This window comes from Semicossyphus pulcher, unplaced genomic scaffold (genome assembly GCF_022749685.1).
Source record: "Semicossyphus pulcher isolate SPU_LCO1_2020_fin unplaced genomic scaffold, fSemPul1.0.p SCAF_1, whole genome shotgun sequence".
NCBI lineage: Eukaryota > Metazoa > Chordata > Actinopteri > Labriformes > Labridae > Semicossyphus > Semicossyphus pulcher.
Window position 1 is genome coordinate 36,761,187 of NW_027211603.1, and position 13,929 is coordinate 36,775,115.

General features: G+C 39.9%; 1 protein-coding gene across 1 annotated transcript in view; it reads right to left on the reverse strand.

Annotated features, from left to right (window-relative positions):
• Positions 1-381: 381 nt before the first annotated feature.
• LOC138592215 (mucin-2-like) overlaps positions 382-13,929 on the reverse strand; it is a 46,924-nt gene continuing 33,376 nt past the window's right edge. The window contains exons 34-48 of the mRNA XM_069662958.1: positions 11,988-12,204; positions 10,967-11,139; positions 10,796-10,865; positions 9,364-9,485; positions 9,246-9,277; positions 8,992-9,160; positions 7,347-7,442; positions 6,566-6,606; positions 6,142-6,229; positions 3,668-3,792; positions 2,247-2,345; positions 1,729-1,857; positions 1,591-1,630; positions 1,361-1,481; positions 382-733 (exon numbers count right to left, since the gene is read on the reverse strand). Coding sequence (XP_069519059.1) covers positions 532-733; positions 1,361-1,481; positions 1,591-1,630; positions 1,729-1,857; positions 2,247-2,345; positions 3,668-3,792; positions 6,142-6,229; positions 6,566-6,606; positions 7,347-7,442; positions 8,992-9,160; positions 9,246-9,277; positions 9,364-9,485; positions 10,796-10,865; positions 10,967-11,139; positions 11,988-12,204 — 1,724 coding nt within the window. The 3' untranslated portion in view covers positions 382-531. The remainder of the gene's footprint in view (positions 734-1,360; positions 1,482-1,590; positions 1,631-1,728; positions 1,858-2,246; positions 2,346-3,667; positions 3,793-6,141; positions 6,230-6,565; positions 6,607-7,346; positions 7,443-8,991; positions 9,161-9,245; positions 9,278-9,363; positions 9,486-10,795; positions 10,866-10,966; positions 11,140-11,987; positions 12,205-13,929) is intronic.

Below are 13,929 nucleotides of genomic sequence, written 5' to 3' on the forward strand. Positions count from 1 at the left end.
TGCTCTCAGCTAAAGTTTCCTATAAGAAACTTTCTTTATGTTGTGACTTTATCTTTCAAAACTATTGCTGTTGAATTTCTTTAATTCTTAATTTCTCATATTCTTTTGTACCAATTTAAATGCTGCAAAAAACGCAGGAACTTCAAAGTTTGAAGTGACTACAAGGCCTTTCAGAAACCTTTGTCCATTGTAAACTACAGTCATTAACATGTTTTTGAAACAAATTGACCTTTGTTATCATTTGCTAAGAATATATACAGACATACAGATTTGCTTTGAAGTATTCTTATCACATGATTAATTCCCCAAAAATAAAAAAGAATGTTCACACAAGTGTTTTTGTTGCAGATATCTATTTTTAATACTATTGATTTGAATGAAGAAAGATTACATCACAGTAGTCTGTTTTGACACTGAAAAAGAAGACAGTTTGGCCACAAATATTTAAACAAGAGATCTACTGAATAAGGGGGTCAAAGGTTAAGTCTTGCATCATGTCTTCAAGGGTTCAGTCCAGCAGAGAGTAATTGATCAGCGTCTCCTGCGGCGCTTCAGTGGAACAGTTGTCCCTCCCACACACTCTGCTCTGTTGCAGTGACAGGTTTCCACTACAGTATAGCTGTGCTGGACCTTGGAGCCATCAGCACATTGCAGCTCCACCTGCCTCTCACTGGTGGTGTCTTCTTGGCAACACTCACACTGGTGCATCATTGTGTTAGCTACAGCAGAATACCTGCACACACACACACACGAACACACACACACAGACAGAGAAAACAACTCTTAATCTGAAATTCTGACTACAATAGCTCTATCACTTAATCATCTACCGGCCTTATAATCTGATAAACTTAGTTAAACTGTACAGAACCCTTAAATGCATGATTTTTGAGTCATAGTTTTTAATTCTTATTGTCTTGTACTAGTGTAGCTTTAGCTATATGAGCTGCTGCAGAGTGAGTGATACTGTCAAGTTGACCCTGGATTATATGTTTTTTGATCCAAGACCCAAATCATCATATTGATTCTGGAAAGGTTTGTTTGTTGATAGCTCATTTTTTTGTCATGGTGATAACTTGCACTATCCAGGAACCACATGGTGATAACTGTCCTGGATAACATGTACATAACAGTAACATGACAGTGGTTGTGCTGTGTAAATACAACACATTATCCAGGATAGATGATGTTCTAAGTTCAAGAAGCGAATTATTCAGGTTTTAACATGTTAGTGCAGGTCCTGTACAGGTACTGTAATAAATAGCTTTCAGTGAGCTATAGAAAAGGATATGTATCATTCTCCTGTTCATTTTAATTATGAATTATACTTCCCAAAGCAAAAAAAAGTAAATAGACTTACATGGACAAGCTTCCACAGTGTCCAGCGCAGTATGTCATGTTGACCGGCTGCACGCTCTTACAGTCGTTCACCTTGATGACTTCCTGCTTACCGAGGACCTCACAGACGCTGCGCAGCTTGCCTGTAAGACACAGCAACTGTTCTATCAATGGTCCCAACAGGCTCTAACACACAGATTTGTCCTCCAAATTAGGAGTTATTATTTAAATATTCTGCCTCCACTAACTTACAGGTTCTGCAGCATCCACTTGCATCAGTTGTTTCTGTACCCTGGAGGAGGAAGACACATGTCATGTTGTGTGTCAGACATGGACAGTATGTGTTGAGACAGGGGAGGGATCTTAGTTATAGAGATTTGATTAACTTACAGGTTCACAGTCCAAGGGATTAAAGGCAGGGCAAATGGTCTTGGTCTCCTTAGTAACAAGCTGTCCATTAATGTTTTCACATTTATATTGCACACACTTGTTACTGGGAAGTACAAACGTTTTGTTGACCTATATCATGAGAAAAAACAGAAGCAAATTCAAATTATAATCAAATAAATCATCTTTAACCTTTTCAACTCATATGCCAAGCCAACTTTGCCTTAATTCAACTACACTTGTGATCCAGAGGAAGTGTGCCAATACCTTAAGGATTTAATTGTGACAAGATGATATAAATAGCTTCAGGCTTTTTGTTACATTTTATCATATTTTCGTCACTTAATTCAAAACGTTTCAAGTTTTGAAATAAAGCTAGCTTTTTGTGTAAAGTGTATTTTTCTTTTCTCCTTGTCTTATTTTCATTAAAAGCATTCTGAATATATATATCTTAATTGTTGATTGTAAAAAAATAAATTGCATAGAAATGGAGGAAAAGGCTCCACAGCGGCAGTACTGACCTCAATTATATGTGTTGTGTTGTCAGGTGCAATGAGGAAACAGCTCTTCTGAACACATTTCCCGCAACACTCTTCAGGTACAGCCTGGTATTCAAAACCCTGGTGAGTGACAGAGAGTGAAAAAAAATGAAACATCTTTGGGTTTGTAAGAAATTGCTGCTGCATAGTTTATAATGTGTAATAAAATGAGTCAATAAAAAAAACAATAGATCTAAGCAAACTTTAATGCATAATTTACAACACTTAGCATGCATTTATTTTTTCATTGTAAAAATATCGTTCCCCCTACAAACAATGTATCCTATTTGTGGATCAGATTTGTGTATAATTCACCAAATATCTAAATGTTTTTCTATTTTTGTCAAATAGCATCACAAGTAGGCTTTATTATAGTTGGTTATTTACTGTTACTATTTTTACTGTATTTTATTCTCCCATATATTGAAGAGCTCATTTAAAGCTGTAGTAGGTAACATTATTAAAAATAACTTTTTGTCATATTTGCTCAAACTGTCACTTTAAACATGCAGTAGTACATGAGAGAGATAATCCGTGAAAAAGATCATGTTCCTCTGGCTCCTCCTACTGCTCCTAATGGCCTTTGTAAGAATACAACGCTTCCGAAACACAACAACTAATCAGAGCCGAGCAGTCTCTCAGGCTGCTGATAATCACACGCTGCAAAGCACCAGTACTCTACGCATGCTCGCACGGTCATGCACAATTTCTTCAGTGTGCACAGCGTCAGCTGGTTTGTGTCCACAATGACTTAAAAAACAACCACCACGAATGAAAAACTGCCCATCCCTCCATTGCCAACTACGGTTTACTCTACAAAGACCGTTAAAGCGAAGGAGAAAAAAGAGGAAAAGCAAGCTAAAAGGAAAGAGTTGGACTGAGACTGAAACGAGACGAGAGTAAACACTGGAGTGGCATTTCTGAGGTGGAGAGAGCTACGGGACCTCAGAAAGGATTAAAAACAGATGCTGAGTTAAACAGTTCTGCTCAACAGGTAATTACCCCAGTTTAATTTTGTTGCAGTTGGGCTAACTTTAGCTTGTTCCCGCTGCTGCTGCTGTTTGTCCAGTGTCCAGGCAGTGTTACCGTTTCAGACTTTCTCCTGATAGTTCTGTGTGCCTATTAACATGTGAGGGACTTTATACAACTCCTTTGGGCACCTTGCACCTGAGTAAGCACCCAGATATACACTGTAGACCATGTAATCTAGATCGCTTAAAGATGGCCAAAAATATAAAGGTGCATAAATTTTCCCAAGTTTGTTTTCATACATTTCAACTTGGAAAGTGTTCACAGACATGATTAGAAATAGGTCCCCAGTTGTGTTGCATTTAGCATGCTTTAGTGGAAGAGTAGTAGTGAATGTATGTGCATTTGTTGTTAAAACCTGTGACTGAGCTTACTTCAGAGCAGTTTGTGTTGCAAACAATAGGTTTGCAGTGAATGATGTTCAGCTTTGTGATTGGATCCATTTTTGGGCCACAGTAACACTCCTGGCAGGGCCCTGGCTTGAAAGCCTCTCCCAATCCTGATTTTGTTGTTCCTGATGGTTGTCCTGCTCTTGCTGTTGTAGTTCCTGATGGTTGTCCAGCTCCTGCTGCAGTGGTTCCTGATGGTTGTCCCGCTCCTGCTGTTGTTCCTGATGGTTGTCCCGCTCCTGCTGTTGTTCCTGATGGTTGTCCCGCTCCTGCTGTTGTTCCTGATGGTTGTTCTGCTCCTGCTGTTGTTGTTCCTGAAGGTTGTCCCACTCCAGCTGTTGTTGTTGTTCCTGATGGTTGTCCCGCTCCTGCTGTTGTGGTTCCTGAGGGTTGTCCCACTCCTGCTGTTGTTGTTGTTGTTCCTGATGGTTGTCCTGCTCTTGCTGTTGTTGTTCCTGATGGTTGTCCAGCTCTTGCTGTTGTTGTTCCTGATGGTTGTCCCGCACCTGCTGTTGTTGTTCCTGAAGGTTGTCCCGCTCCAGTTGTTGTTGTTCCTGATGGTTGTCCCGCTCCTGCTGTTGTTCCTGATGGTTGTCCCGCTCCTGCTGTTGTTCCTGATGGTTGTCCCACTCCTGCTGTTGTTGTTACTGAAGGTTGTCCTGCTCCAGCTGTTGTTGTTGTTCCTGATGGTTGTCCCGCTTTTGCTGTTGTAGTTCCTGACGGTTGTCCCGCTCTTGCTGTTGTGGTTCCTGATGGTTGTCCCACTCCTGCTGTTGTTCCTGATGGTTTTCCTGCTCCTGCTTTTGTAGTTCCTGATGGTTGTCCAGCTCCTGCTTTTGTTGTACCTGATAGTTGTCCTGCTCCTGCTGTTGTTCCTGATCGTTGTCCCGCTCCTGATGTTGTTGTTCCTGATGGTTGTCCAACTCCTGCTGTAGTAGTTCTTGATGGTTGTCCAGCTCCTACTGTTGTTGTTCCTGATGGTTGTCCTGCTCCTACTGTCGTGGTTCCTGATGGTTGTCCAGCTCCTGCTTTTGTTGTACCTGATGGTTGTCCTGCTCCTGCTGTTGTTCCTGATGGTTGTCCCGCTCCTGATGTTGTTGTTCCTGATGGTTGTCCCGCTCCTGATGTTGTTGTTCCTGATGGTTGTCCAACTCCTGTTGTAGTAGTTCCTGATGGTTGTCCAGCTCCTACTGTTGTTGTTGTTCCTGATGGTTGTCCTGCTCCTACTGTCGTGGTTCCTGATGGTTGTCCAGCTCCTGCTTTTGTTGTACCTGATAGTTTTCCTGCTCCTGCTGTTGTTCCTGATCGTTGTCCCGCTCCTGATGTTGTTGTTCCTGATGGTTGTCCAACTCCTGCTGTAGTAGTTCCTGATGGTTGTCCAGCTCCTACTGTTGTTGTTCCTGATGGTTGTCCTGCTCCTACTTTCGTGGTTCCTGATGGTTGTCCAGCTCCTGCTTTTGTTGTACCCGATGGTTGTCCTGCTCCTGCTGTTGTTCCTGATGGTTGTCCCGCTCCTGATGTTGTTGTTCCTGATGGTTGTCCCGCTCCTGATGTTGTGGTTCTTGATGGTTGTCCTGTTCCTGCTTTTGTGGTTCCTGATGGTTGTCCCGCACCTGCTGTTGTAGTTCCTGATGGTTGTCCTGCTCCCGCTGTACTTGTTCCTGATGGTTGTCCAGCTCCAGCTGTTGTTCCTGATGGTTGTCCAGCTCTTCCTGCTGTTGTGGTTCCTGATGGTTGTCCAGCTCCTGCTGTTGTTGTTCCTGATGGTTGTCCTGCTCCTGCTGTTGTTGTTTCTGATGGTTGTCCTGCTCCTGCTGTTGTTTTTCCTGATGGTTGTCCAGCACTTGCTGTTGTTGTTCCTGATGGTTGTCCTGCTCCTGCTGTTGTTGTTCCTGATGGTTGTCCCGCTCCTGCTGTAGTGGTTCCTGATGGTTGCCCAGCTCCTGATGATGGTTGTCCAAACCCTACTGTTGTCCCTGACAGTTGTCCTGCTCCTGCTGTCGTGGTTCCTGATGGTTTTCCAAATCTTACTGTTGTCCCTGACAGTTGTCCTGCTCCTGCTGTCGTGGTTCCTGACAGTTGTCCTGCTCCTGCTGTCGTGGTTCCTGATGGTTGTCCAAATCCTACTGTTGTTCCTGATGGTTGTCCTGCTCTTGTTGTTGTTGTTGTTCCTGATGGTTGTCCAGCTCTTCCTGCTGTTATGGTTCCTGATGGTTGTCCCGCTCCTACTGTTGTTCCTGACGGTTGTCCTGCTCCTGCTGTCGTGGTTCCTGATGGTTGTCCAAATCCTATTCTGGTTCCTGATGGTTGCCCTGCTGATGGTTGTCCTGATCCTGCTGTCGTTGTTCCTGATGGTTGTCCAGCTCCTGCTGTTGTAGTTCCTGAGGGTTGTCCTGCTCCTGCTGTTGTAGTTCCAGATGGTTGTCCAGCTTCTGTTGTTGTTGTTCCTGATGGTTGACCTGCTCTTTGTGATGTTGCTTCTGATGGTTGTCCTGGTGTTGATGTTGGTCCTGATGGTGAACCTGGTGTTGGTATCTTGGAACCCGGCTAAAAAAGTACAAATTGATTTATGTTAACTATCAAACATTTCAGTATTACAAGAACTGTATTTTAGTTTATTTGATCTAGATCACAAAGAAAAAAAACTGACAAATTGTGGCTATTTTTTTCCTGTCTATTCCTGACTTTGTACCTGTCCCAAAAACCTGCATGCTTGTGCTGCCTTGGCATTGTTGAAATTGTTAGCCTGAGCCTCAGCCAAGTTAATCACATTTATTTCAGCATGCTCTGCCTGCTTTATTTCTATTTGGCTCCTCCATCCTAATCTACCTGAACAATAACAAACTAGTTTACTGACAGCTGGAGTTTGAACTGCACACTTACCATGAACTCAGTACCTTCATAGACACATACACCTTTAGGTACTGCAAAAAAAAGGAAAAAAAAGATATGAGTTAGATCAATATTTACACTTGTTTATTAAAGATTAAAGATTCATGGTGAGCGACACATTTGACTATTAAAATAAAGATTTGTCATCTGAAATCACAACTTACGCATAACAAGATTAGCATGACATTTTTAAATCCAGGTTAAAAACATTTCCCTTCTAATGTGCCTTTGAATGAACCCTACAACTTTTGAACTGTGCATGATTGTGATATAATTGTTGAGAACTATATTCTCTTTTAAGAATGTTTATATTTATTTTTAAATGATCTTATTCTCTTTTATTACTATTTTATTTACTCAGTATATAGTAGTCTTCAATTTGTTTAAGCATGTTGTTTCAATCTTCCCTTGGAGTTCTCTTTTATTTGTGTTAAACACACTGAGTTTCCTTTGTGTATAAAATGTGCTATATAAATAAGCTTGCCTTGCCTTTGTCGTCCAAGAATGTCACAAATGTCCTTAAAGTAGCTTTAAACAGTTGGACCAGTTATCATGTTTGTTTTTACTGACAATACCTTGAAAAATCAGCTGTCCATTTAACTGAAGGAAATGTTTTGCTTCACTTCTAAGCCTTCTTCGGGGACCTTCTTTCACAAAACAACTCTTTCTAATAAATAATAAGATCACTCAAGTATGTTTTCATGTGCACATACAGTTCTAGAAGTTACAGATAATTCTCTGTTGACAGATGTACACTGATTGAATCTCATACCACATGTGTAGGATTGGCAGCAGGTGCCTTGTGAGTAAGACAGCTCGAAGCCCAGCGGGCAGGTCATTGGAGTCAGACACAGGGCTACGTCGCATTCTGTTGGGGGCAAAGGGATAGGAATCATGAGTTTGACTTGGCGGTTTACCTGAATTTGTACCACAAGTTAGTAACTTACAATTACAAACTTAGAAAGCCAGGCTGTGTTTAAAAAATGTGCTCTTACATATTACAATACAACAAGCCTGAGCGGCATTGCTCCAGCAGCAGGTGGTTGAACTGAATCAGTTACCCTCTGGTAACAAACCCACTTCTCTAACATTTTACTACTGACCATTGTTCAAAGAATTCCCTTTTGTTCCCTAGGTTTCCTTTCAGTACTTCCCTGAGGACATCTTCCTGCTCAGTATTACATCACATTTAGAACCTCTGATGGATTACATATCTCGCTACAATTTATTTATACAAAAACAATTAAATCACAATATGCTAGAAGGTAGAAAAACACAATCTTCAAACAGAGACATATCAACTACAGTGACGCCTAGAGTCTTTGTTTACAGTGAAGGACAGAGACTCCGCAGTCTCACATGGTCTGTTGTGTATTATCTTATTAGCTCTGTACATATTTTTTAGGATTCACTATTTTTTAGGATACACTTGTTAGCTACTTATTTTTATGTGCCTTACTATAATGTTGCACTGTCCACTTTGCAGCAATAACAATGTTATTCCCCTTTGTCGGGGGAATAAAGGATTATCTTCTCTTATCTTATCTTGAACAAGTTGTCCACAGTTTGGTGCATCGATTGATTTGTCGATTTTATTTTAATTTCTGCTTAAACCGTTAATAGATGCAATTCATTAGTAACCTGATACTGAAAGGAACATGTCCCTATGCCCTTGACACTCCGTTTCACCTCTGAGGAGAGGATGGATTAAAAGGTCTGAATCCAGTAGAATTTAGCATTGATCCGAGCACTAAAATGAACCGTAAGATGACAGAAGGGGTTGGACTGTGTTACTTTGGAGGTAGGCTGGTGTTGCCCACCTTATTAAAAGTTATAAATAGTTATTAAAAGTTATAAACAGCCGACTGTATTTTATGCTTTATAAACAAACATGGTGGGTCTCAAGTGAAGTGAAGCCTCAGCATCTACTCCCTAGAAATGTTTCCTTAATTTCGGAAAGCTGTATTTATTTTATTTTATTTTTTATTTTACAGGGACAATGCTTATTAATCAACATTTCTGTAAATATGCCAGAGTTAGCCAAAAAGGTAGTTTACATCTGTAGTCCCTGGCCAGATGTTAAAATAGGCTTATAGGTAGCTTTTAAGCTAACTGCAAAGAAAGACCTGCAGTTATCTCACCTCAACACAAAAATAAAAACAACTTAGTTTACTTTTACTTTACTAATCCCATGCTGATGTTTTTTAAAGCTTTGCTGCGTTTGACTGCCTAGCAGTCATATCCAGTCTGTTGCATCCATTCAGTACGGACCAGGAGGCACCCAACACTGTGACAAACTGCACAATAACAAGGCAAACTATGGACGTCCCACTTGCCAGATAAGAATGTTGATGATTCAGTACAGTCAGTAAAGAAGGTGAAATAATCAACTCTACTTCTACAAAACTACAACTGACCACATGAATGTGTTGAGCAGCAGCCGTCCGTCTTGGTAACCAGTTTCTGGCCAGGCTCGCTGCAGTCAGGGATCATTACTGTTGCACAGGGAACAGGCTGACACTGGACGCTCATGGAGTCCTTGTCACACTCACAAATGTTGCAGCCACTTGTCCATGTTTCACCAGGCTGGTTAAGAGAAATAAAAACAGTTCAGACACACAGCTAAGCTTTGCTTGTGTACATAAATGTATGTTTGTGGCAGAGTTCTCACCATTTTTGGTTTTCCATCAGGTCCAACACAGTCTGAAATTCAAACAGAAACAAATGTTTGTGGAGCTGTAGATGTGCAATTTGATGAATTATGAGTTATCTATGGAATTTTTTCTTACCACAAGAGGGGACACAATCTTCATAGACTTGGTTGAATAAGGTGGTGCCATGGGGACAGAAGCAACCCTCCTTAGTGTCGTTAGAGGATGATATATCTCCTGCGTTGAATTTGTTGTTGTATCTGATGTCACAAATTAAATGAATGTTTATATGTGTCAAATATTCAGTAATCAAAACTAAGTGGCGTCTGTTATTTATTTTTACAATGAATGATTACCTCATAATACACTAAATGATGTGTAAATATGCTAATTTCAGTGACTGCAATAGTTCACGAGTGTAGAATTCAACATTCTGTCAGAACTTTGTGGTTTTTTTGTTTGATAAAATTCTCGAACTCACCACATTACATCCACCATGACTTCAACATTTAATTTTACTCTATTATAAGATTGGAGATTTATTCAACAAGAAACTTCGATGCACTGTAGGCTTAACCCTCCTGTCGTGTTCGTTTCTGCCCCCTTACTTTGGTGTTCCCAGTCAAATTTGAACTTAAGTTAGTTTTAACTGCTCTTACATAAACACAAAAACCATTAATCATCACCAAACACCTTTTTAAGCTGTAAACGATGTCTCAGGCTAGTGTTTAACATGAATAACTGCAGTGAATTTACAAAGAATAGACATTGAAAATGTATTCCAAAATCCATCGATGTTGTCTTCCATTTCTGGAACATCCTCCTCTATCTCTGGTTCAACTTCAATCTCCTCTTCATCTGGTTCAAAAACTGTTCAGTCTGAAATGTGTGGTTCATGTGGGGGGATGTGTGGCAGTCATTTTTGACCGGGAACACCACAAAGTTAATAAAACTACTCAAAATTCAATAAAAGTGGTGATCAGCAATTTTATATGTTCAGATGCCGAGTGTGGAGGATATCATAAGACCTTGAGGCAATCAAATGTAAAACACAATATTTATGATTGATGAAAGTTGTAAAACGGTCAGAGAACACGACAGGAGGGTTAACCTTTGATAGATGTCGATTCAGCAAAAAATACTAGGGATACAATTTTAACATTTTTGTCAATAGAGCTACATTTTGGTACAAGTTGCTAAATCGTAGCACAAAATACAGATTTGTTATACATTTTTGAAGTTTTCAGTTGGTTGCTTCAGCAAAGACAGGTTGACAAAGAACTGGACCTGTGTGCAAACTTTCATTTGCTTTCAGGGGGAGCAAATGTAACTGGCAATGACTGTGACTATGGATCACTACACTGTTTGTGAAATTTTCTGAATATGTGAGTGTTTTTCAGGTTCATTTCTGTTGGGTTTTTCTTTCCTCTTTGTAATTTTATTTAGAACCCAGATGATGGACAACTAAAAAGCAGAAATGACAGCATATGAATCAAGCAGGTGGTGTGTAAACATTTAGAAAAACATACAGATAAACAAGATCACACTTTTTACACAACATGTTCTTTACCTGTCATTGCATGTAGGCTCTACTGAGGGGCCACAGGCCTTGTACACTTTGTTGCTTGGACACTTGTGCTCTGTAAGATGGAAATATATTTATACATTACATTACATTACACATTTTTGAACATTCCACAGAATAACTGTGCAATTTTACACTTAGGACTACATATCTCACCACACTGCCCATTGGTAGCATTCCTCCAGTCAATACAGACGCCTTCTTTAGAACACTCAGCAGCATAGGCCTCCAGGCTGGAGCAGGTAGCATTAGTACTGTAGCAATTGTCAGATCGACAGGATGAAAGAAATGGGCCTGGGGGTACGACTGAGAAGCACGGCTCAAATACACTGAAAGGACACATACAAGCAAGAACACTTTGTCAGGAAAAGTGATCATGCATTGTGGTGTGGAGAAGTTTATCCTGTCAAACAGTGTAAAAAGCATTGCCATTATTGAGCAGTCTCTTTGTGCAATATGTTATTAATGCTGAAAAATATGAAGAAAAATACATCCATGTCAAGCATCTTAGGAATGCCGGTCATTTAAAATAACATGACAGATAAAGACTATCTGATAGAAGTCGTACAGTGGCATCAGTATTAAATTGAGACTTTCATAGCCAGTCCAAAACTCATTACAGTATTTACAAACTCTACTTATGATTTTTTTCAATGTAGTCAGGACACATTTAGTCCAAATATTATCACTCTTGGCTGAAAATAAAACAAGATTGCTGCAGCCTTATTGCCAGACTGGACAAACCAGTGGGTGCTGTCACAGTGGCTACATTTACTTCTTATAGACAGTCAGAACACCTGGACGCATGGAGGGACAGAGAGACAGGAGCATGTGATGAAAGAGAGAGAGGAAAGACACAACACAAATTAAGTGAAACAAGAGAGAGTAGCAGATGATGATAGATGCAGCATTACAATGCATAAAGTATATCTGAGAATGTGTGTTGTGTATTTGAATAATGAAGAACCAATTTAATATTAAAATAAACTAATGGTAACAAATTAATTTCACTTTTTCCCCCAACTCTAGTCAATAAATGTTAAATGATAGCTACTGATTTACACATTTTGGTGTAAACTACTTATACTTGAGTTAACTTCTTACACACAATGCATCAGATGTCTCCAAATCTATAGCAGATAGTGTAGTAGCAAAAGAGGATGTGTCTCCCCTTTACCTGCTAATTAGTAGTTCACAGATGGCTGGTTTGCAAGGGGGTGCTGTTGTTTCTTTTGAGGTGGTCTCCGTTGATGTTGCTGTCGTTGTCATTGGGGGGGTTGTGGGGATAACACAGGTATTATTTGGGACAAGCCAGTCGCCTGCACTGACTGAGCAGCTTCCCATCATACCGTTGGGAGAACGGCAGTCATTGGCCTGGGAGTTGTCACAGGTCCCTGGAAAATGAGAAGGAACAGTAGCTCATTAATAAAAAGTGTCCTGGATTACTTCTGATGTTATATTGTGCTTTATGAATAAAATTGATTTGAAAACACTGAAACAACAAAATGATTCTCTAATTTTACTAATGACTACTTTCGCTAAACATAAGTCTTCGTTGGCTTTTTTAATATGGCAGCAATTGAAGCTGCACAATGTGGCTCTTTTGTAGCATGTTGTGACTATAAGTTGTCCATGAACACAGCAGAACAGGTATCCCTATATGGATTACCCTGTAAACCCTTTATAACTTTGTTCTATGTTGGACTGGACTATAGACTGTATAAAAAGATGGACGACATGACAGCTCCCTAAAAGTGAAGCCAAACATTTCAAGGGCCCCCTGCTGACTGGCTGCAGTTAAAGCATGCCTCCTCCATGTTAACAGATGGGACATGGGTTAAACTATTAAATCAAAATACACGCCAAATAAATTTTTCTCAGTCATGGTTTCTGTCATTATAGTTAGTTATTATCATGCTGATTTACGTCAAGTGTTCATTTTTTGGAAAAGTTTTGTTTTAATTAGTTATTTGATGCTGTAAAAAGGATGATTGACAGCTCTGTTGACAAACTCTTGCAGCCAATCTGTTCCGGATTTGCAGAGTAGAGGAGAAGCGGCGAGAGGAAATGTAACAAAAACAATCACTACAGTCATTGAAGTTTCCATATATATGAACGTTAACCTCCGACCAACAGAATAAAGATGTTCTGCTTTTTAATACGCCAACGTGCGGGATCTTTGCCCATTTTTTCGGTAAGTTAAGTGTGTGTTTTGGTTAGCGAAGTGGCTACGGCTGCTCCACCCACGATCTCTACTGCACAACTCTTGCTCTAAATGACGTCAAATTCACAAGATGGCAGCGCCTATCACAAGTGCTATTTTAGAATCGGTTTCTTAAAGTGGGAGCAGATGGAGACACGCCGTCCATTATACAGTCTTTGGACTGGACCTAACTGACTTTTGGTGCTTAAATAAACATTTGACTTGAACTGATATAGCAATTTTAGGGGATAATTATAACACTCTAACAAGCATGCACATCCTTATGAACGTGGCACTAATTGGTCTGAAAGTTCAAAGATAAAGTAGACGACTTTGACAAAAAACTTTTATTGTGAAAATGCTATTGTTTTTGTTTTCTTCATTAAATGTCAGATCAATCAATCAATCAATCAAATCAATCAAATTTTATTTGTATAGCGCCAAATCATAATCAGAGTTATCTCGAGACACTTTACAAAAAGAGCAGGTCTAGACCGGCTCTTTGTTATGTTATTTAAAGAGAGGCCCAACATGAATCACCATGAGTAGCACTTAGCAATATTCGGCACATTGGCAAGGAAAAACTTCCTTTTAACAGGCAGAAACCTCGAGCAGAACCAGACTCATGTTGAACAACCATCTGCCTCGACTGGATGGGCCGAAAATGGGTTAGAAGGAGATGAAGGATAGAGACGGGAAAAGACAGCAACAACAACATATGTTCTTGTTACATGAACAACAACAGACACGTACTTATGGTTACAATGCCAATAATAGTTGTAGACTAGGGTGAAGATTAGCAAAATAAATAAATTAGCGAGAAAAGTAGAGTAATGATAAAGGCTGAGGTAATCGTAATTGTAACAGTTGAAGTCAACAGGTCTACTATTTAGCATTAGCAGCAACAATAAATGAT